This window comes from Saccopteryx bilineata, chromosome X (genome assembly GCF_036850765.1).
Source record: "Saccopteryx bilineata isolate mSacBil1 chromosome X, mSacBil1_pri_phased_curated, whole genome shotgun sequence".
In the NCBI taxonomy this organism is placed as follows: Eukaryota; Metazoa; Chordata; class Mammalia; order Chiroptera; family Emballonuridae; genus Saccopteryx; species Saccopteryx bilineata.
Window position 1 is genome coordinate 135,090,919 of NC_089502.1, and position 26,037 is coordinate 135,116,955.

At 46.2% G+C, this 26,037-nt stretch overlaps 1 protein-coding gene across 3 annotated transcripts in view; it reads right to left on the reverse strand.

Annotated features, from left to right (window-relative positions):
* The window catches only part of TXLNG (taxilin gamma), a 75,428-nt gene extending 58,442 nt beyond the window's left edge, over positions 1-16,986 (reverse strand). Inside the window, exons 1-3 of one of the 3 annotated variants that reach the window (XM_066250225.1) lie at positions 16,832-16,967; positions 16,240-16,496; positions 15,397-15,553 (exon numbers count right to left, since the gene is read on the reverse strand). Coding sequence is in view for 1 of the 3 variants with exons in the window: in XM_066250224.1 (XP_066106321.1) it covers positions 16,832-16,933 (102 nt within the window). In the remaining 2 variants the exon portion in view is untranslated. Of the gene's footprint in view, positions 1-15,396; positions 15,554-16,239; positions 16,497-16,831 lie in introns of all 3 variants that reach the window. The other 2 variants (XM_066250226.1, XM_066250224.1) reach the window with 2 other exon arrangements.
* Between the last annotated feature and the right edge of the window lie 9,051 nt (positions 16,987-26,037).

Sequence of the window (26,037 nt, forward strand, 5' to 3'; positions counted from 1 at the left end):
CCCTTCTCTCTCTCTGTCTCTCCTCTCTCTCTCTCCGTCTCTCCCTCTCCTCTCTAAAATGAATAAATTAAAAAAAAAAAAAAAAGTGCCTGGCTTGAGGTGGCGCAGTGGATAAAACATCGACCTGGAACGCTGAGGTTGCCAGTTCAAAACCCAGAGCTTGCCTAGTCAAGGCATATATGGGACTTGATGCTTCCTGATCCTCCTCCCTTTCTCTCTCTTTCTCTCTCTCTGCCTCTCTTCTCTAAAATAAATAAATAAATAAATAAATTTTTTTTAAAAATCAAACAGTGAATGCACGGATGAGTGGAATAGCAAATCAATCTCTGTCTCTTCTATTCCTAAAATCAGTAAATAAAATGTTTTTAAAAGAATCACATTTAGGCCCTGGCCGGTTGGCTCAGTGGTAGAGCGTCGGCCTGGCGTGCAGAAGTCCCGGGTTTGATTCCCAGCCAGGGCACACAAGAGAAGCATCCATCTGCTTCTCCACCCCTCCCCCTCTCCTTCCTCTCTGTCTCTCTCTTCCCCTCCCGCAGCCGAGGCTCCACAGGAGCAAAGATGGCCCGGGCGCTGGGGATGGCTACTTGGCCTCTGCCCCAGGCGCTAGAGTGGCTCTGGTCGCAATAGAGCGACACCCCAGAGGGGCAGAGCGTCACCCCCTGGTGGGCGTGCCGGGTGGATCCCAGTCGGCCACATGCGGGAGTCTGTCTGACTGTCTCTCCCCATTTCTAGCTTCAGAAAAATACAAAAAAAAAAAAAAGAGAGAATCACATTTAGGAATCATGACTGCAACTGACCTGTGGTGGCGCAATAGATGGAGTGTGGACCTGGAATGCTGAGGTTGCCAGTTCAAAGCCCCGGCTTGCCTGGTCAAGGCACATATAAAAATTGATGCTCCCTGTAACTCCTCTCCCCTTCTCTCTCTTTCTTCCCCCTTGCTAAAATGAATAAATTTTTAAAAATTTTCAAAAAAATCATAATTGCCTGACCAGGTGGTAATACAGTGGATAGAGTTTCAACCAGGAACTGAAACTGGTTCGAAACCCCAGGCTTGCCAGGTCAAGGTATATATGAGAAGCAACTACCAGTTGATGCTTCTTGCTCCACTACCACCTCTCTAAAGTCAATAAATAAAATCTTTTAAAAAATTAAAAATAGCCTGACCTGTGGTGGCACAGTGAATAAAGTGTTTACCTGGAATGCTGAGGTCCTAGGGCTGTTGCGGCGAACCTATGACACGCGTAGCCATTTTCGATGACACGCGGCCGCATACCAGAGGAAGTATGGGGCCGCATGCCGAGAAGGACGTTTCATCCTCGGCTCCTGCATGGCCAGGTGCAGTAGCCGAGGATAAAACATTTGCTGTAGTGTAGACGCTCTGTGCCGGAGGTCTGCAGGCCAAAACAACAGAACTCCGGCACAGAGCGTCTATTTCTGGGACTTCCGGTTAGGCCGTTAGGGGATCTTTGACCTCACTTCTGGCCGGTGGAGCAGGGAGCAATGGAATGCCGTGGGGGACGCATCTCTGGGGGCCCTGTGATCGCCATTACCAGCAACCACATAACCACAGCAACCATCATCCAATCTACTGTTCTGGGGTGTTGTGGATTTCTAACTGACCATCATTACTGAGATAAGTGAGGGGCAGCTGGGAGAGGCGAGAGCCTGTGCTATGGGTGCCTTTCCCGCCATTAGAAATAGCGGCAGCCATCTTAATTTACATAAGATGCAACTTGCAGAATTTCAAGACAGCATCTGGGCTCAGGTGTCTGTTGACTTGAGGTCAAAGCTTGACACTCTGGAAAGGTGCCGCTTGGAGAATCAAGAGGAGTGCCACTACAAACAGGAAATTTGGAGTGCCTGGAACCGATTACCAGACACTTTTTGCACCCTGAAAAATACAGCAATGGCTTTACTCACAATTTTTCCCTCTAGGTACTTTAGTGAGACCTTATTCTCAGCGTTAAATAATATCAAAACCAACAAAAGAGACAGATTGACAGATGAAGTTAGAAGCGCTTGCTTGGGCTGGAAGTGCACAAAATACCAACTTTCAATTGAAAGTTTAGCCAATGAAATTCAGCAACAAAAAAGGCACTAATAGGCAGGTCAGTTAAAGAATTCCCCTACTCCTCACTTATCTTAGTTCACGGCACCCCACACAAGTTAAATAATATCAAGACCAACAAAAGAAACCAACTGACAGATGAACAAAGAAGTCACTAAGTAGGTAAGTTAAATAATTAGTATTTGGTTTGTTAAATACAGTTATATATTACAATTATACATTTTTGTTATTTAAACTATAAATACTGTCTGACTGGGCCGTGGCGCAGTGGATGGAGCATCAAACTGGGATACGGAGGACCCAGGTTCGAGACCCTGAGGTCGTCAGCTTGAGCGTGGGCTCATCTTGTTTGAGCAAGGGTCACCGCTTGAGCCCCAGGTCGCTAGCTCGAGCGGGGGTCACTCGGTCTGCTGTAGCCCCCTGGTCAAGGCACATGTGAGAGAGCAATCAATGAACAACTAAAGTGTCGCAATGAAAAACGGAAGATGGCCTGACCAGGCAGTGGTGCAGTGGATAGAGCATCGACTTGGGATGCCGAGGACCCAGGTTCAAGACCCCGAGGTCACCAGCTTGAGCGCGGACTCTCATCTGGTTTGAGCAACCAGCTTGGACCCAAGGTCCCTGGCTTGAGCAAGGGGTTACTCGGTCTGCTGAAGGCCCACGGTCAAGGCACATATGAGAAAGCAATCAATGAACTAAAGTGTCGCAATGCGCAACGAAAAACTAATGATTGATGCTTCTCATCTCTCCGTTCCTGTCTATCCCTCTGTCTCTGAAAAAAAAAAAAAACTGATGATGGATGCTTTTCATTTCTCTCCGTTCCTGTCTGTCTGTTCCTATCTGACTCTCTGTCTCTGTAAAAAATTTAAAAAAAAAACAATAAATAAACTATAAATATCGTGAAAATTATGGCTTTTTCCTTGAAGTGACAGACCACTCGAGTTATGCTTGGTTTTTTGGCGAATTTTGACACACCAAGCTCAAAAGATTGCCCACTACTGTCCTAGGGTCCCAAGGTTGCCAGCTTGAGCATGGGCTCCTCTGGCTTGAGCGCATGCTCACCAGCTTGTGCTTCAGGGTCACTGGCTTAATCAAGGGGTCACCAGCTCGGATGCAGCTCCCCAGACAAGATACGTATGAGAAGCAATCAAGACCAACTAAAGTGCCACAAAGACAAGTTGATGCTTCTCATCTCTCTCCCTTGTCTCCAGTCTGTTTTTCTGTCTCTCAAATAAACAAATAAATAGTAAAAAAAAGAAAATAAAAATGATGGTATTAGATTTCACATTTAACTTCTACAGCTATTTCTTTTATAAAAATAAAAGGTGCACCTGACCAGGCAGTGGCGCAGTGGATAGAGCATCGGACTGGGATGCGGAAGACCCAGATTCAAAACCACAAGGTCACCGGCTTGAGCGCGGGCTCATCTGGTTTCAGTAAGGCTCACCAGCTTGAGCGTGGGTTCACTGGCTTGAGCATGGGATCACAGACATGACCCCATGGTCGCTGGCTTGAGCCCAAAGGTCACTGGCCTGAGCAAGGGGTCACTTGCTCTGTGGCAGCCCCGGGTCAAGGTACATACGAAAAAGCAATAAAAGGAACTAAGGAGACTAAGGAGCCGCAATGAAGACTTGATGCTTCTCATCTCTCTCCCTTCCTGTCTGTCCCTCTCTGTTTGTCACATATACACATACATACATACACATATACATAAAAGATGCTAGCCCTAGCCGGATAGCTCAGTTGGTTAGTGTTGTACCCTGTACGCCAGTGATTTTCAGGGTGGTCTACAAAAGAGTTTACCACCCTGACGTTTTATGAAGAGTACAGACCCAATGAGCTTAGTTGAATTTGATTATGCTTAGGGTGATTTCTGCCTTAGTGGCCCCTGAAATAATTCTATTTCCACTGGTCCCCAGGGGTAAAATAGTTGAAAATCACTGCTATACAACAAGGATGTAGGTTCAATCCCTGGTAAGGGCACATAAAAAAATCAGCCTGGCCTGTGGTGGCTCAGTGGATAAAGCATCAACCTGGAAATGCTGAGGTTGTCAGTTCAAAACCCTGGGATTGCCTGGTCAAGGCACATATGAGAGTTGATGCTATCTGCTCCTCCTCCCTTCTCTCTCTCTCTCTCTCTCCTCTCTCTATAATGAATAAAGTCTTTAAAAAAAAAAAAAATCACTCAGCCTGACCAGGTGGTGGTGCAGCATCAGACTGGAATGCAGAGGACCCAGGTTCAAGATCCTGAGGTCGCAGCCAGCTTGAGCGCAGGCTCATCTGGTTTGAGCAAAAAGCTCACCAGCTTGGACCCAAGGTCACTCAAGTAAGGGGTTACTTGATCTGCTGAAGGCCCGAGTCAAGGCACATATTAGAAAGCAATCAATGAACAACTAAGGTGTCACAACGAAAAAAACTGATGATTGATGCTTTTCATCTCTCTTCATTCCTGTCTGTCCCTATCTATCCCTCTCTCTGTAAAAAAAAAAAAAAAAAAAAAAAAAAAAAAAAAAATCAATTAGTGAATGGGTATGTAAGTGGAACAACAAATCGATGTTTCTCTCTCTTTCCCCATCTTCCTCTGTAAAATCAGTAAGTTTAAAAAAAATTTTTTAGGCCGTGGCCGGTTGGCTCAGTGGTAGAGTGTCGGCCTGGCGTGCAGGAGTCCAGGGTTCAATTCCCGGTCAGGGCACACAGGAGAAGCGCCCATCTGCTTCTCCGCCCCTCCCCCTCTCCTTCCTCGCTGTCTCTCTCTTACTCTCCCGCAGCCAAGGCTCCATTGGAGCAAAGTTGACCCGGGTGCTGAGGATGGCTCTGTTGCTTCTGCCTCAGGCACTAGAATGGCTCTGTTTGCAACAGAGCGACGCCCCAGATGGGCAGAGCTTTGCCCCCTGGTGGGCATGCCAGGTGGATCCCAGTCAGGCGCATGCAGGAGTCTGACTGCCTCCCTGTTTCCAACTTCAGAAAAATACAAAAAAAAAAAATAATAATAATAATAATAATAATTTGGCCTGACCTGTGGTGGTGCAGTGGATAAAGCGTCGACCTGGAATGCTGAGGTTGCCGGTTCAAAACCCCGGGCTTGCCCAGTCAATGCACATATGGGAGTTGAAGCTTCCTGCTCCTCCCCCCTTCTCTCTCTCTCTCTTTCCACTCTAAAAAAAAAAATGAATAAATAAAAATAATTTAAAAAATAATAATAATAGGCCCTGGCCGGTTGGCTCAGCGGTAGAGTGTCGGCCTGGCGTGCAGGGGACCCGGGTTCGATTCCCGGCCAGTGCACATAGGAGAAGCGCCCATTTGCTTCTCCTCCCCCCCTCCTTCCTCTCTGTCTCTCTCTTCCCCTCCCGCAGCCAAGGCTCCACTGGAGCAAAAGATGGCCCCGGCGCTGGGGACGGCTCCTTGGCCTCTGCCCCAGGCGCTAGAGTGGCTATGGTCGAGGCAAAGCGACGCCCCGGAGGGGCAGAGCATCGCCCCCTGGTGGGCAGAGCATCGCCCCTGTTGGGCGTGCCGGGTGGATCCCGGTCGGGCGCATGCGGGAGTCTGTCTGACTGTCTCTCCCTGTTTCCAGCTTCAGAAAACTACAAAAAAATAAATAAAATAAAATAAAATAAAATAAAATATAAAATAAAATAAAAAAATAAAATAAAAAGAGAGAATTAAAAAATAATAATAATAACAGTAATAATTAAAAAAAATTTAATAAAAAAAAATAAAGGCTGCTGCCTGACCTGCGGTGGCGCTGCTGTGGAAAAAGCAGCAACCTGGAATGCCAAGGTTGATGGTTCAAAACCCTGGGCCTGCCCAGTCAAGACACATACTGTACAAGCAACTGCTACAGAGTTGATGCTTCCTGCTCCTCCCCCTTTCTATCTCTCTCCTCCGTAAAATCAATAAATATCTTTAAATCAATAAAGATCTTTAAATCAATAAATAAATACAAACTGCTACTCTAGCTTGAAAACTGTAACCTGATGATCTACTATCTGAAAGATACCTGTACTAGCCTAAACACCTATTTAGGAAGCAAAAGGGTCAGGAAATCCTAAGATGTGTATGCCCACATCTACTGAACTATGCTCGGGCCTGACCTACGTCGCAGAAGGGCAGGGGCTAGGTCACACAATCAGAATCTTCAAGCCACAGACTCCTATCATATAAAATGGTCCTCTATTTTATGTGTTACCTAAATGGGACATCCCTGTCCCAGTTCATAAAATGGACCAATGATGCGCCTCTGGAACATCAAGCTTTCTGTTTCCTTGTCCTACTTACCCAGTCCACTCCAGCTCTTTGTTAACACTGTGTCATGACTTGAAGAAGTTAAAAAAAGGTCTCTTAAAGTCTCTACCTTTCCATCTATCCAAATTACACTTGGAGCTGACTTTACACGGAGTTACAGCGCAGCATGCCTAAGCCACATGTCTAAGGTCAACGTAGGGCCTAAATTAATGAAACAAAACGTATTAAACCCATCAAGGTTCAAAACTCCCTGGTTCCTGGATTACAACAGCTCTCCTATACTCCTAATAACCCAACATCATCCTTCAGAATTTTTTTTTTTAATTTATTTATTCATTTTTTTAGAGAGGAGAGGGAGAGACAGAGAGAGAGAGAGGGAAGACAGAGAGAGAGAGAAGGGGGGGAGGAGCTGGAAGCATCAACTCCCATATGTGCCTTGACCAGGCAAGCCCAGGGTTTCGAACCGGTGACCTCAGCATTTCTAGGTCGATGCTTTATCCACTGCGCCACCACAGGTCAGGCAGAATTTTTCATTAAGCAAAAACTAGTACTCATTCTACCTACCTATGAGTTTCACTCATATTCAAGAAACACATTTTTATTTACTATCCTGAAGAAATGTGCTAAGAGAACACAAGCTGCATGCAATATGGATAACAGCTACCTTTGAACATGCCACCCACTAAATTCTATGTTGCTATAGGGAAGTCAACCTCTATTTCCTTACCTGTGAACTCGGGCTATGCAGTACCAACTTTCTAATGTTATAAGATTAAATACAATTAAAATAAATTGCTAGTGTGCAGCAGAACTGTTACAATAATACTGACTAAGGATGCATATGCAAATTATGCAAAATGCCCTCATCAATCCAAAAAGTTCTTCAAGGAATGTGCTTCTAAGCTACTGGTACAATTTCCTTGCAAAACCATTATATACTTTGGCCTTTCTGAGTACAAAGAAAAGAAAAACAAAAAAGTGGTGGTTTGACAATATTACTCACAGCAGACTACAGAGTGGGAAGTGGGGGATAATGGGAGTCATTCTGGGGACATTTTGAAAATGTAATATAGAATGCAAATCAACCCCCTGAGCAAAAAATGCTATTAAAATTATTCTGGCCCTGGTCAGTTGGCTCAGTGGTAGAGTGTTGGTCTGGCATATGGATGTCCCAGATTCAATTCCCGGTCAGGGTACACAGGAGAAGCAACCACCAGCTTATCCACTCCTCCCTCTCTCACCTCTCTCTATCTCTCTCTCATCCCATCCTGCAGCCATGGCTCAACTGGAGTGAGTTGGCCCCGAGGGGTAAGGATGGCTCTGTGGCCTCCAACTCAGGCACTAAGAATAGCTTACTTGCTGAGCAACGAGCATCACTCCAGATGGGCAGATCATCATCCCGTAGGGGGCTTGCTGGGTGAATCCCGGTTGGGGCACATGGAAGAGTCTGTCTCTGCCTCCCCTCTCATTTAATTTAAAAAAAATTATTTTGATTGCACAGGAATACAACTCATCATTTTACATCTTTACCTTCAAATTATAAAATTTAAGTATAGTATCAAGAGAATTTCATCTAGAAAAGAAAATGAATCACAGAAATATACTCTCAGGGTTCATACCCTTAGAGGATCACCTGACCTATTTTTATCCTCCTCTGGAAATGCTTGGGAATTTTTTTTTTAAGAAACAAACAGGAAGGGAGAGAAATGAAAAGCATCAACTCATAACTGTGGCATCTTAGTTGTTCATTGACTGCTTTTTCATATGTACCTTGACCAGGGCTCTCCAGCCATGCCAATGACTAATTGCTCAAGCCAGCAACCTTGGGCTCAAGTCAGAGAACATAGGGTCATGTCCATGATACCACAACTCAAGCTGGATGAGCCCACGCTCAAGTCGGCGACCTCAGAGTTCTGAATCTGGGTCCTCTGCATCCCAAGCCAGTGTTCTAGCCACTGAACCATCACCTGGTCAGGCACGTGGGAGAAATTTGAACATCACTAATTCTCCATGTTGATGACTACTATATTAAATTTGTATATTATTTTACATATTTTAAATACTGTCACCTATTAGTAACTAATAGTTATTAATAATCAGGTTAGAATCAAACAAGAAAGAATTGGAGGGTGGGAAGTGAAAGAAGAGGCAAAGGGATTTATTTGGGATATTAAAAAAATTTTTTTTTGGCCTGACCTGTGGTGGCACAATGGATAAAGCGTCCACCTGGAAATGCTGAGGTCAGCAGTTCGAAACCCTGGGCTTGCCTGGTCAAGGCACATATGGGAGTTGATGCTTTCAGCTCCTCCCCCCTTCTCTCTCTCTGTCTCTCTCTCTCTCTCTGTCTCTCCCTCTCCTCTCTAAAATGAATAAATAAAAAATTTAAGGCCCTGGCTGGTTGGTTCAGTGGTAGAGTGTCGGCCTGGCGTGTGGAAGTCCCGGGTTCGATTCCCGGCCAGGGCACACAGGAGAGGCGCCCATCTGCTTCTCTACCCCTCCCCCACTCCTTCTTCTCTGTCTCTCTCTTCCCCTCCCGCAGCCGAGGCTCCATTGGAGCAAAGATGGCCCGGGCGCTGGGGATGGCTCCATGGCCTCTGCCTCAGGCACTAGAGTGGCTCCGGTCGCAACAGAGTGACCCCCGGGATGGGCAGAGCATCGCCCCCTGGTGGGTGTGCCGGGTGGATCCCGGTCGGGCGCATGCAGGAGTCTGTCTGACTGCCTCCCCATTTCCAGCTTCAGAAAAATACAAAGAAAAAAAAATTTATAAAAAATAATTTTTTTTGGCCTGACCAGGCAGTGGTGCAGTGGATAGAGTGTCGGACTGGGACGCGGAGGACCCAGGTTCGAAACTTCAGGGTCACGAACTTGAAGGCGGGCTCATCTGGTTTGAGCAAGGCTCACTAGCTTGAGCCGAAAGTCACTGGCTTAAGCAAGGAGCCCCTCACTCTGCTATAGTCAAGGCACATGTGAGAAAGTAATCAATGAACAACTAAGGTGCCGCAATGAGAACTGATGTTTCTCATCTCTCTCCCTTCCTGTCTGTCCTTATCTGTCCCTCTCTGTCAAAAAAATGTATTTTAGGGGGAAGGAGGGAAGGTGAGAGGGGGGAGAGAGAGGGAAGGAGGGAGAGGGAAAGAAGAAGAGGGGAGAGAGAGGGAGGAAGGGAGAAAGGGAGAGAGAGACAGACAGGCAGACAAACAGACATTGATTTGCTATTCCACTTACTCATGCATCCACTGGTTGTTTTCCTGTATATGCCCTGACCGGGGATCGAATCTGCAACATTGGCCTATCGGGACAATACTCTAACCAACTGAGTTACCTGGCCAGGGTGGATTTGTTTGAGATATTGGCTTAAAACTACTTGATAAGCAGAAACTGTCCATGCAATAGAATGCATCAGTTGCTCTATCAATTACACAATTATACATACCACCTCTAGGCCAACATCACCAACTCTCAGCTATGTTATTTAAGTCAAGTTTTTGTTTTGTTTTTTCCCCAACTGAACCTCAAATGCCTTATCTATATACCTGTGGAAACCACCTACTCCGCAGAAGTGAGGCAATACTAGAATGAAAGCACTTTTTTTTCCCCAGAGACAGAGAGTCAGAGAGAGGGACAGATAGGGACAGACAGACAGGAACGGAGAGAGATGAGAAGCATCAATCATCAGTTTTTCATTGCGACACGTTAGTTGTTCATTGATTGCTTTTTCGTATGTGCCTTGACCATGGGGCTACAGCAGACCGAGTAACCCCTTGCTTGAGCCAGCGACCTTGGGTCCAAGCTGGTGAGCTTTGCTCAAACCAGATGAGCCCGCATTCAAGCTGGCGACCTCGGGGTCTCGAACCTGAGTCCTCTGCATCCCAGTCGGAAGCTCTATCCACTGCGCCACCGCCTGGTCAGGTTAGAATGAAAGCACTTTTTAAGTGCCTAGCACAGAGCAGGAAATACCGAGGCCTTGATTCTTTCCTTTGAAACACAACTCTGAAAAGTGTAAAATGTGAACAACATTATCTATTGAACAGAAATGTATTACAACCTGTGTGAATAATCACACGCATCGTTATGGCATCTGGATTTGATATATGCACTCCCAAATGAAACTTCTCCAGTCAAAATCAATATAAATGACACACAGAATAGCATGAAAGGCCTGAACTTGGTGGCGCAGTGGGTAAAAGCGTCGACCTGGAACACTGAGGTCGTTCGTTCGAAACCCCAGGCTTGCCTGATCAAGGCACATATGGGAGTTGATGCTTCCTGCTCCTCCCTCTGTTCTTTCTCTTTCCTCTCTTTCTCTCCCTGTGTCTCCTCTCTCTAAAAAAATGAATAAAATGTAAAAAAAAAAAAAAAAAAAGACTAAGCTTTAAAAAAAAAAAGGAATAGTATATAAAACACCTTACATTCACATGATAAATAAATGTTGTATATTCTGGTCTAAAATCACAGCATTACTAGAGGAGTGTACTGTACCTGGTCAGCTCTCATTACTACTCTGCCTATTTCATTCGCACAAAAACAAAATTAACCAAAACTTTTAACAGAATTAGACAACAATGTTGTCTACAGATACGTCCTGTCTGCGCCTAGAGTAGAAATGCATCAAGACTGCAATGGGAGGAAAAGCACTCCTGAGATGACTGACTCATACCCCACCAGCACTCATGCCCCACCCTGAACTGACGGCTCCTCACTGTGTCTGTCAGAGAGCCGGCTGGGAAGAGGCAAGAATACAAAGGCTGGAAGATGAATTTACAAGATTAATAGCACCCGAACAGCAAGAGAAATGAATTTTTATATGTTCTCCTTTTCAAACCATGGAAAATTCTACATGCACAGCACTGTGAGGAAGGCGTCACATTAACCCTTACTCTTCACAATAATTCTGTGTGGTAGCTATTACCATCACCCCCACTTCAGAGATAAGGCAACCGAGCCTTAAAACGATTGAGAAACTCGCCCAAGGTCACACTGCCAGTAAGTGGCAGAGAGTCAAAAGTCTTGACTCCAGAATCCATATTATTTATCTACTACTATACTACTTATTACTGTAGTGCAGATGAAGAGTATTTATTGGGCCCGCACTCAGCGTCACCCCTTGGGCACATCACTTGGCCTTACTGAGCCATGTCATCTGCAAATGAAGACAATGGTAACTGCTGAGCCTTTTACACAGCCATCCCAGCTGATGCTGAAAGAGTTCATGTGTGCAAATATGCTCTAAAAACTATAGGGCACTCAAGATTTTGTTCATTTGATCCAAGATTCCAACTATCTTTATCATTCCAAATGGTTTACTGATCTAAAAGTAAATTTCACAGTTGTAGTTAAATCATTTTTAACATTCCCAAGCAAAAAAAAAATCTAGTTAAAAAAAAAAAATCAGGGCCCTGGCCAGTTGGCTCAGCGGTAGGGCGTCGGCCTAGCGTGCGGAGGATCCGGGTTCGATTCCCGGCCAGGGCACACAGGAGAAGCGCCCATTTGCTTCTCCACCCCTCCGCCGCGCTTTCCTCTCTGTCTCTCTCTTCCCCTCCCGCAGCCGAGGCTCCACTGGAGCAAAGATGGCCCGGGCGCTGGGGATGGCTCTGTGGCCTCTGCCTCAGGCGCTAGAGTGGCCCTGGTCGCAACATGGTGACGCCCAGGATGGGCAGAGCATCGCCCCCTGGTGGGCAGAGCTTCGCCCCTGGTGGGCGTGCCGGGTGGATCCCGGTCGGGCGCATGCGGGAGTCTGTCTGACTGTCTCTCCCCGTTTCCAGCTTCAGAAAAATGGAAATAAAAAAAAAAAAAATCAGCCTGACCAGGCGGTGGCGCAGTGGATAGAGCCTCGGACTGGGATGCGGAGGACCCAGGTTCGAGACCCCGAGGTCGCAAGCTTGAGCACAGGCTCATCGGGTTTGAGCAAAAATTCACCACTTGGACCCAAGGTCACTGGCTCCAGCAAGGGGTTATTCGGTCTGCTGAAGGCCCACGGTCAAGGCACATATGAGAAAGCAATCAATGAACAACTAAGGTGTCGCAATGCGCAATGAAAAACTGATGATTGATGCTTTTCATCTCTGTTCCTGTCTGTCTGTCCCTGTCTATCCTTCACTCTGAGTCTCTGGCTCTGTAAAAATAAAATAAAATAAAATAATTTAAAAAAAATATCAACCTTACACATTCTGCAAAGGCAAAACTAGAGACAGCAAGATCAGTGGTTGCCAGTGATTTGGGGAAAGTCAGGAGAGACAAATATTTTTTTTAGGACAGTGAAACTACTCTGTATGATGCTATAATGGTGGACATGTGTCAAAACTTAGACTGTATACCACCAATGAACCTAATGTAAATCATGGACTTTTAATTCATGCTCAATTTTTTGGTAAACCTAAAGCTACTCAAAATATTAAGTCTATTAATTATTTTTTTTTTTTTTTTTTAGCCAGAGAGCAAGCCAGACCCAGATAGGGACAGATAGACAGGAAGGGAGAGAGATGAGAAGTATCAATTCTTTCTTGTGGCTCCTTAGTTGTTCATTGATTGCTTTCTCATATGTGCCTTGACAGAGGGACTGTAGCTGAGCCAGTGACCCCTTGCAAAACCAGTGACCTTTGTGTTCAAGCCAGAGACCATGGAGTCATGTCTATGATACCACACTCAAGCCAGCAACTCCGTGCTCCACCTGGTGAGCCCACGCTCCAGTCAGCGACCTCGGGATTTCAAACCCGGGTCCTCATTGTCCCGGGCCCATGCTCTATCCACGGAGCCACCACATGGTCAGGCAAATCTATTAACCTTTTTAAAAACTCATCCTTGGTCCTGGCCGGTTGGCTCAGTGGTAGAGTGTCAGCCTGGCGTGCGGGAGTCCTGGGTTCGATTCCCGGCCAGGGCACACAGGAGAAGCGCCCATCTGCTTCTCCACCCCTTCCCCTCTCCTTCCTCTCCGTCTCTCTTCCCCTCCTGCAGCTCCATTGGAGCAAAGTTGGCCCCGGGCACTGAAGATGGCTCCGTGGCCTCTGCCTCAGGCACTAGAATGGCTCTGGATGCAACAGAGCGACGCCCCGGAGGGGCAGAGCATCGCCCCCTGGTGGGCATGCGGGGTGGATCCCGGTTGGGTGCATGCGGGAGTCTGTCTGCCTGCCTCCCTGTTTCCAACTTCAGAAAAATACAAATAAATAAATAAATAAAAATAAAAAATAAAAACTCATCCTTATAAAACAAATTCTACATCGGAATTTAGGAATATGAACGAGCTTTCTGTTCTAAAACATGCCTGAAATACCTGACAATGTATATCCTATCTTTTTATACCAATACCTATTAGAACTTTATGCAATTATGGACACACTCTAGATCTGTCTTAAAACAGTAGTCACTGGCCACGTTGGTTACTGAACAGTGGAAATATGGCTAGTATGATCTAGGAATGGAATTTTTATTTTTTACTTAATTTTAATTAACATTTAAATAGTCACTTGTGGTTTAGTGGCTATTATATAGGACCGCATAATTTTATACAATTTAAGAGACCCCTAGAAATGTACTACAATATTAACTTTAGAAGAAAAAGGTTACCTCAGGAGACCATTCAAATGGATGTAGTTATGAAACAATGCCACAACCTAACAGATAAAGAGTGACCCCATTTTTTTAATGAAAATTCCAAACTAGCGCCTGACCAGGCGGTGGTGCAAGTGGATAGAGCGTCCGACTAAGATGCGGAGGACCCAGGTTCGAGACCCCGAGGTCGCAAGCTTGAGCACAGGCTCATCTGGTTTGAGCAAAAAGAAGCTCACCAGCTTGGACCCAAGGTGGCTGGCTCGAGCAAGGGGTTACTCGGTCTGCTGAAGGCCCGTGGTCAAGGCACATATGAGAAAGCAATCAATGAACAACTAAGGTGTTGCAACGAAAAACTGATGTTTGGTGCTTCTCATCTCTCTCCGTTCCTGTCTGTCTGTCCCTATCTGTCCCTGTAAAAAAAAAAAAATCCAAAGTAGCATTTATCCATGTATTTTAATTCCACGTCATAGTCAATTGCAAATCAAAGGAAAAAAGATGCCCCGAAAAGCATGAGCAAAGAAGAAAGGCACATGAGGTAAGTAAACAAAAGTAAGGCAGTACAGACACACAAGACTACTCATATGCAGCTGTTAACCAGAGAGCTACCTCAAAGAGTCATTACCTCTTATCTTGGTGCCTTAAAATGCTAGCTCATTAAACCTCAGCTCCTAATTCAGACTTTTTTGTCCTTACCCCAGTGGCATAAAAGGGAACTTATGTCCTCAATTGCAGTGGCTTTTTATCTGAGTCCTCCCTTGGGGGACCTATGAAATCAAACACTGAGATTGGCTCCCCACACTCAGAAAAAGTGAAGTGTCCAGAGTGACAGTGTTGAATCCCTAGAGTACATTCTGTCCACAGCTTTTTTCAGTCCTGCAAGTACTGGATCTTTCTTTTAGAGTACAAAGACAGGGAGAGAAAGAGAGGTAACTGAGAAGTAGTAACACCCTCGTGCAGAGATGTGAAAATACCTGACCTTAGAAACAGGCCTCCAAAACCTAATTCTTGACACTTTGCTCACATGTAAACAAACCTTTGTTCTCCTTTTTCAAGTTCATGAATCACATTAGAAGAACATTATTTCACAATTTCATACAGGAGTGGTTTTTTGTTTTTTTTTTGCAGAGACAGAGTCAGAGAGAGGGACAGATAGGGACAGACAGACAGGAAGGGAGAGAGATGAGAAATATCAATTCTTCGTTGCGGTTCCTTAGTTGTTCATTGATTGCTTTCTCATATGTGCCTTGACCGCGGGCCTTCAGCAGACCGAGTAACCCCTTGCTCGAGCCAGAGACCTTGGGTCCAAGCTGGTGAGCTTTGCTCAAACCAGATGAGCCCGCACTCAAGCTGGCAACCTTGGGATCTGGAACGTGGGTCCTCCACATCCCAGTCCGACACTCTATCCACTGTGCCACTGCCTGATCAGGCCAGGAGTGATTTTAAAGAATATTCAAATGCATAATTAAGTACAGCTAACTCTTGAACAACACGGGTTTGAACTGTGCAGGTCCACGTATAGGCGGATTATTTTCAATAAATACCTGTTACTGTTTTCCATCCCGGGGTTGGGAGTCCACGGATGCGGAGGGCCGACTGTATGCATTGGTCTTCGCCATTTTATATAGGGGACTTGAGCATCCGCAGGATTTTGGTATCTGCGGAGTCCTGGAATCAAGCCCCCTCGGTACCGCGGGACAACTGTAGTTAAGTTTTGGGGGAGGCAAAAGTTATGCAGGAGGGTGCTCCTAATCCCACCCCCACATTGTGTAAGGGTCCATTGTAGTATTAAGTAGCTCTGAGTGATCAGGGCTACAATGTTTCAAGATGTCTAACTGTAAGAAAATCGAGAGGGGTTTCCACCTTTCCATTCCCAGCCCCCTTCCCTGCAGTTCTCCATTCCTGGGCCCTGCAAAGCCCTGTTTGCCATTCGTTGTGCAATCTTTTTCTAACTCCACCCACTGACTCCTGAACAAGTGGAATTCTCCCACTCTAAAGATCTCGATTTTCCCGTATCCAGGGAGACACTGAAAACTCCTTGACAGGAGTCAAGCAAGGCAAGGGGAACGGTCCAGCCTGTCTCCCAAATTAAGAGAGATCAGACCAAAGGCCAGGGGCCAGAGCGCTCAAGCTTACGCTTACCGGAAAAAAAAAAAAAAAAAAAAAAAAAAGGAAAAATAAAAAAAACAGAGCAAAATTTAAAAAAATAGCAAGGGGGACGACGCTAGATTAGGAAGAGCAGCTATCAGGCAATGCTGTCCCCACCTCTGCGGACAGAGATGCTCCACATCGCCTCCCCGCAGCTGGCCCCACGTGTACCCAGGCCCGGGGTGCCCAGAGACGACCCCCGGGGCCTGGGGCCTGGGAACCCAGCAGCCCCTACGTACCCGCAGCGCCCGCTGGTGTGGTGTCGGGGAGCGCAGGGGTGCGGAGGAAAGGGGCGCAGCGCAGACCCAGCTCCCGCGCGGTTATCTTACTGCGCAACAACCTCGTCCGGGCGGCCCGGACGCACCCCGCTGCGCTCCCTGCGCATCTGCCCAGCGAGAGGACGGCGAGCCGGTGGCCTCGGGCAACCCCCCGAAGTCGGCGCCTAGCGCAGGAGCGCGAGGAGCTCGCGGACGGCTGAGGCTGCGAGAGAGAACACCTGGCGCCCGCGGCCCGGGCCGCACGTGGCTGTCACACCTGGTGCGCCCGCCTCGCCCCCGCCTCAGCCCCCTCCCCCTCCCACCAGGCTGCACCTCCTGCCCTCCCTCCCCACCTCCGCCGCGCGCCCCCAGACCCCAACCGTCGCCCCCCACCCCAGACATCCCGGTCCCTCTGCCCCCCACTTGCTTCCACTGTCGTCACCCAGAGAGGGAAGAGAGCCGGATATTAGTCCCGTGGCTGAAGGTACCCGGGGAGAGTGAAGAGGTGAACCCCGAAAAAGCTACCCCGAGCATTCCCCCAGCCCAGCAACAACGCGGGCGCCCGCAGACTGACCTTCTGCCGTGGGCTGCGTCGTCGTCCGCCCCGTCCGGCCTCAATCGCCTCCTCGGCGCCGCCGGCTCTTCCCCGTGCTGCTTCTTCTACCCGCGTCGCCATGAGGTGACGGCAGCAGCCAAACAAGCGGCCCGACAAGGGGCACGGAACCTCGCTAGGCCTTGAGTCCCGCCCCTGGACGCTCACGGCCAATCGCCACTTGCCGTGTTCCCCACGTGACCGGAGGAGGTTGGACCCCGAGGGAATGGAGAGGGATGGGGGTGGGGAGCATGGAAGCCGGGGCTGGACTTCCGCAGGGCCTAAGTGCGAACACAGGCGGTGTGAGTCTGCGCGGACAAGAAAGGGACTCTGGAGAGAACTACAAGTCCCAGAAGGCTGCGCGACCACGGCTCACAGGCCCGGGTCGGAATTGGAGCTTAATGTGGCTTCCAGCCTGCTGGGAATTATAGTTTTCTGGGGACAATATACCTGTACCGGGAAGTACTCTTTATTATCCCGCAGGAAAAGTTTAGAAACATCCCAGGGTTTGGTAGGGAGTGAGAGCGGTGGTGCGTTTTTGTTTTTGTTGGTCTTCCTCGGAATTGAGCCCAACTAATTTTAGAATAAGGAGAAATAAATAAAAAAAAGAATAACGGGAAATACTTTGTGACTTTCAAGGTAGGAGAGATGTAATGGCTTTCAGAATTTGAGATTTCTGGCTCGGACACCTGCCCAAGTCCTGCCGCTCCACCAAAGCTCTCAACACCAAGTACCTGTCCCGAGATCCTGCGGGGTGGAAGCTGCAACCTATTCATCTTGGCTGAACCTCCCTGGCTTCTGGCACCGTTCTCCGCACTTAGTTGGCTCCTAGTACATTCTGAATGTATCCTCCTTTCTACGTTACTGAATTTTTAAACAAACTCGGTTTGCTGAATCGATTTTTTTCTTGACATGATTAGGGCGGGATGGAGTTTTCCTCAGGAATATTCCTTATTTCCGTCTGATGTAACCTGATTTCCAATGACCGAGGTTCTGAAAATCTCACTGCCATAAAATCCTGACATATAGTCTCAAATAATTAATAATGAGAATTTATGTAAATCCTATACCATTTTTATTAGAATACAATCAAGACATAGTAGCAGATGCCAGAAATCTAATAAGAATATTAAAAATAAATTTCAATATTAGGGAGAGACTCCATCTGTTAATTTTAATTATTTCTATAAATATGGGGAAAATACCTTTATTTTATTTAATGGGCAGAATACCTCAATCCAGCTTTGAGATTTCAAAACTAAAGCAATAGATCATGAATAAATAAATAAATAAATAAATAATACACTAGATAATGAACCCATACTCAGACTCTATATAAAGCTAATGGCCTCAGGCACCACGCTTCACCTTCTTAAAGGAAAAGTACCAGGAAGATGCCAAGTAAATATACCAGTAATGCTGCTTCTTCTAATGTGTCCGGGGAATTGAGTGTCAAAATGCACTGTAGCTAAATTATAGTACAATAAAACATCATGCAGCTACTAAAAATGATAAATACATTTTAAATTGACCTAGAAAATATACATAGAATTGTGAGCTTGAGAAAATTCCATTTATATAGAATTCTTTGTATGTTTATAAAGAGATGTTTGAAGAATATTGACCAAAATGTTAATAATATGTTTCCCTGGGTGGTGAGATTTGGGACTTTTTGTTTGTTTGTTGTTGTTTTTTCAGAGACAGCAAGGGAGTCAGAGAGAGGGACAGACAAGAACAGAGAGAGATGAGAAGCATCAATCATCAGTTTTCCGTTGCGACACCTTAGTTGTTCATTGATTGCTTTCTCATATGTGCCTTGACCGTAGGCCTTCAGCAGACCTAGTAACCCCTTGCGCGAGCCAGCGACCTTGGGTCCAAGCTGGTGAGCTTTTGCTCAAAGCAGATGAGCCCACGCTCAAGCTGGTGACCTCGGGATCTTGAACCTGGGTCCTCCGCATTCCAGTTCAATGCTCAATCCACTGTGCCACTGCCTGGTCTGGCTTGTTTTTGTTTGTTTGTTTGTTTTTAATTTTTTTTTTAAATTTTTTTTACAGGGACAGAGAGAGAGTCAGATAGAGGGATAAATAGGGACAGACAGACAGGAACAGAAATGAGAAGCATCAATCATCAGTTTTTCGTTACGACACCGTAGTTGTTCATTGATTGCTTTCTAATATGTGCCATGACCGCGGGCATTCAGCAGACTGAGTAACCCCTGCTCAAGCCAGTGACCTTGGGTCCATGCTAGTGAGCTTTATGCTCAAGCCAGATGAGCCCGCGCTCAAGCTGGCAAACCTGAGGTCTCGAACCTGGGTCCTTCCACATCCCAGTCCAACGCTCTATCCACTGCGCCACCGCCTGGTCAGGCTTGTTTTTGGGTTTTTTTTGTGAGAGAGAGATAGAGGGTGAGAGAGAGACAGACGGCGGCGGGGTGGGGGAGACAGGAAGGGAGAGAGATGACAAGCATCAACTTGTAGTTGTGTCACTTTAGTTGTTCATTGATTTATTCTCATACATACTTTGACCAGGGGCTCAAGCTGAACCACTGACCTCTTGCTCAAGCCAGCAAACTTGGGTTTCAAACCAGTGACCATGGGATCATGTTGATGATCCTGTGCTCAAGCTGGACCTCGCGGTTTTAAACCTGGGACCTTGGCATCCTGTGTAGACATTCTAACCGCTTGCCGCCACCACTGGTCAGTCTGGGAGTACCGTAATTCCCCATGTTTAAAACACTCCCATGTATAAGACGAGCCTTAAGTTTGGGGCCCAAAATTTGAAAAAACATATATTACATAAAGTTATTGAACTCAAGTTTTATTCATCATAAAATTCATACAACTCCTCCCTAACCAGGGGGTGGCACAGTAGATAAGAGCGTCGGACTGGGATGCAGAGGACCCAGGTTCGAGACCCCAAGGTTGCCAGCTTGAGCGTGGCCTCATCTGGTTTGAGCAAAAGCTCACAGGCTTGATCCCAAGGCCACTGGCTCGACCAAGGGGTTACTCGGTCTGCTGAAGGCCCGCAGTCAAGGACATATGAGAAAGCAATCAATGAACAACTAAGGTGTTGCAACAAGCAATGAAAAACTAATGATTGATGCTTCTCATCTCTCCGTTCCTGTCTGTCCCTGTCTATCCCTCTCTCTGTTAAAAAAAAAAAAAAAAGAAACAATAAAAAGTGTGTGTCTTATACACGGGTAAATAACAGTACTTTTCTTTCATGATTATCTGTATTGTTTACATATAACTATGTATAGAACAAAAAAATCAATAATTTTATTAAGAAAACAAAATAGCCTGACATGTGGTGGCGCAGTGGATAAAGACTTGACCTGGAATGCTGAGGTCACCAGTTTGAAACCCTGGGCTTGCCTGGTCACGGCACATATGGGAGTTGATGCTTTCTGCTCCTCCCTACCTGCTTTCTCTCTCTCTCTCTCTTTCTCTCTTCTCTGAAATGAATAAATAAAATAAAAACAATTTTAAAAGAAAACAAAAGAACTCTGCAAGTGACCTCAAGCCTTAAGATAAATAAAAATATTTAATTGTATTTATTTATACACATTTCTATTTCAGAAGGGGTTTAGGTGGCTTGTAAACATCTGCACAGCTTGACCTGTGGTGGTGCAGTGGATAAAGCATCGACCTGGAAATGCTGAGGTTGCTGGTTCGAAACCCTGGGCTTGCCTGGTCAAGGCACATATGGGAGTTGATGCTTCCAGCTCCTCCCCCCTTCTCTCTCTCTGTCTCTCTCTCTTCTCTCTCCCTCTCTGTCTCTCACTCTCCCTCTCTCTCTCCTCTCTAAAAATGAATAAATAAAATAAAATAAATTAAATAAATAAATAACAAAAACATCTGCACAATATGCCATAAGCTATGCGGTGTGTGTGTGTGTGTGTGTGTATGTGTGTGTGTCTATATATATATAAGGTCTACCAGAAAGTTTTGTCCGTTTCTATCACAACAAGTTTCGACACGTAAGCACGTGTTTATTTGGCGCATGTGTGCCTCACTATTTTTATCACTTAATGTATACATACTGACGTAGCAAATTAACTAAAACAAAGTTGATTCACATTAGTCTTATGTGTGAAGCGATAGTGTACCCATGGCTACTGATAAAGTTCACTTACGCCACTGTAATTTTTATGAATTTCAACAAGGAAGAAATGCTACAGAAGCATGTCTGTCGCATCCACCATATTCCCCACACTTAGCACCCTCCGACTATCACTTGTTTTTGTCCTTCCAAAATTTTTTGAAGAGCAAAAAATTCAAAAATGAAAAACATATCAAACAAGCACTGGTTCAATTTTTCGCATCAAAAGATAAAACATCTTTTCAAAAATGGGATATACAAATTGCCCTCACGCTGGCAAGAAATCATTAATAATACTGGCAATTATATTATTTAATAAAGTTTATTGACGGTAAGAAAAATTTGTATTTTATTTTATTCCAAAAACGGACAGAACTTTCCGGTAGACCATATATATATATATATATATATATATAGGGAGAGAGAGAGAGAGAGAGAGAGAGAGCGAGAGAGAGAGAAAGTAGAAGTGAAACCCTGGCTGGTAGCTTAATTGGTTAGAGCGCTTTTCTGAAAGGCCAAGATTGTGGGTTCAATACCTGGTCAGGGCGCGTATATGAATCAACCAATGAATGCACAACTAAGTGGTACAGCAAATCGATTTCTCTCTCCCTCATTCTCTTTCTCTATCTTTCACTCTAATCAATAAATAAACATTTTTTAAAAATGGACCTAACTGGTGGTGACACAGTTGATAGAGCATTGACCCTGGACACTGAGATTCCTGGTGTTGGGCAGATAAAATATATTATGCTCACTTTGTTAAAGTGGCACTGCCCACATGGAAGCCTGTCGCCCAGGTGATATTAATGTGTGTTGGGGGCGGGCTGTGGGCAGGCAGGATCCTTGAAGCCTGGAGCTTGGTTTTAGGACTAAGCCTTTCCCACCCTTTTTGAATTGGGGTGGTACAATCCCATCATGCCCCAGATAAGTGACTTTGTATCAGAGACTTCCTTATTTTGTATATTGGATTAAAGGTTTTGATTTCTACACTATAAAATGGGGGCAGAACAGGAGCTTGTTCTCTTGGTTCCTGAGATTAGCATGAGAGAGCAGAACAGAGAGCAGAGAAAGGCCACGTGGAGGAGGCCAGGAGAAGCAGCCAAGATGGCAGAGTGCTGAGTGAGAAGCCAGTTTGTGCAGAGTTTGTGCATGGAGAAGGAAGGAGATAGGGGAACAGAGGTGAATAAAGTCTGGTGAGCTAGAAACCTTAGATTCTAGGAAACTCGGATAAGTCAGTAGCTTTGCGAGCACTGAATGTGAGTGGGTTTTGGAGCCCAGTGTGTGTTTTTACTTGCCCGCCGGGTGCAAGCTAGGATTAAAGATGATGGCCCACCAGCTTTTGGCTCCATTGTTTCTTTACCGACTGTCTGAATCCAATGCGAACCTGCATGGGCCAGACTGCTGTGATGGTAGCCCTAGCTACTGGCTTTACACCTGGTTTGACACCAAGAGGTTGCTGGCTTGAGTACAGGCTTGTCGGTTTCAGAGCAGCCTTGCCAGCTTGAGCATGGGGTCACTTGCTTAAATGCAGAATCATTGACATGATCCCAAGATCACTGGTTTGAGGCCAAGGTCACTGACTTAAGCAAGGGGTCACTGGCTCAGCTTGAGCCCCCACCCCCACTCCATCAAGGCATGTGTGGATCAAATAAGTTTGCAAATATGATGTATATGTTTTCTTGCTTATACAGTAGTTTCCATTGGGTGTGGGGGACAGGCTGTAAGCAGGCAGAGTTTTATACCTTAGGCTTAGTTTTAAGACTAAGTCTTTCCAATTCTTTTACACCTAAGATCTTCTCAACACTAAGCTTTTCCCCACACCCTAGACTGTTGCATGATGTGGGGTGCTGCACTCTTATGAGGAATCCCATTTACGCCTCAGATAAGTGGCTTTGTATCAGACACTTCCTTATTTGTATACTGGCTCAAAGGCTTTAATTTCTACACTATAACATAAGGGAGACCGGGGACTTTCTCTCTTGGTTCATGAAATTAGCACCGCAGAAGAAAAGCAGCCAAGATGGCAGAGTACTGAAGGAGAAGCCAGTTTGTGCAGAGTTTGTGCAGGGAGAAGGAAGGAGATGGGGAACAGAGGTGAATAAGGTGGTGTTAGGCAGATAAAATAGATTATGCTCACTTTGTTAATGATGGCGCTGTCCATGTGGAAGCCTGTCACCCAGGTGATTGCTTGAGATGGGCATGATTGTATTAATGTGTGTTGGGGGCGGTCTGTGGGCAGGCAGGATCCTTGTAGCCTGGGGTATGGTTTTAGGACTAAGGCTTTCCCGCCTTTTTTTGAGCCAGCAACCTTGGGTCCAAGCTGGTGAGCTTTTTGCTCAAAACCAGATGAGCTCGTGCTCAAGCTGGCAACCTCGGGGACTCGAACCTGGGTCCTCCACATATCAGTCCTACACTCTAGCCACTGCGCCACCACCTGGTCAGGCCTTCCTCAACTTTTTTTTTTAAACATTCTTTCTTATTTTTTATTTCTTTTACAGAGAGAGTCAGAGAAAGGGACATACAGAGATAGACAGAGAGAAACGGAGAGAGATGAGAAGCATCAATCGTCAGTTTTTCTGTTGTGGCACTTTAGTTGTTCGTTGACTATTTTCTCATATGTGCCTTGACCGTGGGGCTACAGAAGACTGAGTAACCTCTTGCTTGAGCCATAGACCTTGGGTGCAAGCTGGTGAGTTTGTTTGTTTTTTCAAACCAGATGAGCCCAGGCTCAAGCTGGCGACCCTGGGGTCTCGAACCTGGGTCTTCCACATCCCAGTCCGACGCTCTATCCACTGCGCCACCGCCTGGCCAGGCTCCCACCCTTTTTGATGTGGAGTGGTGCACTCTCATTATACCTCAGATAAGTGACTTTGTATCAGAGACTTCCTTGTTTGTATATTGGATTAAAGGTTTTGATTTCTACACTATAAAATGGGGCAGACTGGGAGATTGCTCTCTGTCGGTTCCTGAGATTAGCATTAGAGAGGAGAGCAGAGAAAGGTCATGTGGCGGAGGCCAGGAGAAGCAGCCAAGATGGTGGAGTGCTGAGTGAGAAGGCAGTTTGTGCAGAGTTTGTGCAGGGAGAAGGATGGAGATGGGGAACAGAGGTTGTTGGGCAGATAAAATATATTATGCTCACTTTGTTAAAGTGGCACTGCCCACATGGAAGCCCATTGCCCAGGTGAAATTAATGTGTGTTGTGGGCAGGCAGGATGCTTGTAGCCTGGGGCTTGGTTTTAGGACTAACCCTTTCCCACCCTTTTTGATGTGGGGCGGTACAATCCCATTATGCCCCAGATAAGTGACTTTGTATTAGAGACTTCCTTATTTTGTATATTGGATTAAAGGTTTTGATTTCTACACTATAAAATGGGGGCAGACCAGAGCTTGCACTCTCGGTTTCTGAGATTAGCATTAGAGAGCAGATCAGAGAGGAGAGCAGAGAAAGGCCACGTGGAGCAGGCAAGGAAAAGCAGCCAAGATGGTGGAGTGTTGAGTGAGAAGCCAGTTTGTGCAGGGAGAAGGAAGGACATGGGGAACAGAGGTGAATAAGTCTGGTGAGCTAGAAACCTTGATTCTAGGAAACTTGGATAAGTCAGTAGCTTTGCGAGCACTGAATGTGAGTGGATTTTGGAGCCCAGTGTGTGTTTTTACTTGCCCGCGGGGTGCAAGCTAGGATTAAAGATGATGGTCCATCAGTTTTTGGCTCCGTTGTTTCTGTACCAACTGTCTGAATCTAATGCGAACCTGCATGTGAATGGCCACAATGGTGGCTCCTGACCTTACAGAGGTGAATAAGGATGGTGAGCTAGAAACCTTGGATTCTAGGAAACTCAGATAAGTCAGTAGCTTTGTGAGCACTGAATGAATGGGTTTTGCAGCCTAGTGTGTGTTTTTACTTGCCTGCCGGGTGCAAGCTAGGATTAAAGATGGTGGCCCACATTGCCTGACCTGTGGAGGTGCAGTGGGTAAAAGTGTTGACCTGGAACGCTGAGGTCGCTGGTTCGAAAACCTCAGGCTTGCCTGGTCAAGGCACATATGGGAGTTGATGCTTCCTGCTCCTCCCTCTGTTCTTTCTATCTCTTTTCTCGCTCTGTCTCTGTCTCTGTCTCTGTCTCTCTCTGTGTGTGTGTGTGTCTCCTCTCTCTAAAAAGATGAATAAATAAAATTTTAAAAAATAAATAAATTATAAAAAATTAAAAAAAAAAAAAGATGGTGGCCCACCAGTTTTAGGCTCCATTGTTTCTTTACCAACTGTCCAAATCCAATGTGATCCTGCATGGGCCAGATGGCTGTGATGGTGGCCATGGATACTGGCTTTACAGCTGGTGAGGTAGAAACCTTTGATTCTAGGAATACTTGGATAAGTCAGTGGCTTGGGAGCCCTGAATGGAAAGGGAAGTGTAAAGTCGGTGGATAATGAGAAAGGTCAGACCCGCGAACTTTGGCTGGGACCGCTCACAACCAAGCACGCCAAAAGAAACTTCCCAGGAGCCCTTTGGAAAAAAGCGACCGTTTGCCAGCCAGTGAGATTTCACCAGCTCATATTAGCCCGACCACCCTAGGGACCCTTTAAATATCCCTCACACGGGCCACTCCTTGCGACTTCCTTGGCCTCCATCTTTCCTCTGGGTCAGGGAACCTCACCGGGTGGGATGTGCTGTACTCAATAAAACTTTGTTATTCCACACTTTAAGGCTCCGGCCCCCTTCATTCCTTCTCGGCAGGAAAAAATACATTACATTTTGGTGCCGAAACCCGGGAGGAGTTTGAAGTCTGCAAGGACCACTCCTCTTCCCGACTCCTCTGAGAAGGAACCAGGATCTCTGACCTTGCACCCACTTCGGCGCACAGTGTGGTAAGTCCCCTGCCTCCAGCCACCCTCCCTTGAGTTCTTTCTACCAAGACTCCCTGTCTGGAAACCATAGCTATGTCAGGTAAGTCTTTCTGTTTTGAGTGCGTGTGCCCATGGGGACGTCCCGAGCACATCCACTTTACCTTATTCATCCATGGCTAGAGCTCGAGTTTTGGGACGCTGATGATCAAATCTGACCACTCCGAGGACTGAGGGTGGCCGTGGGGGCACA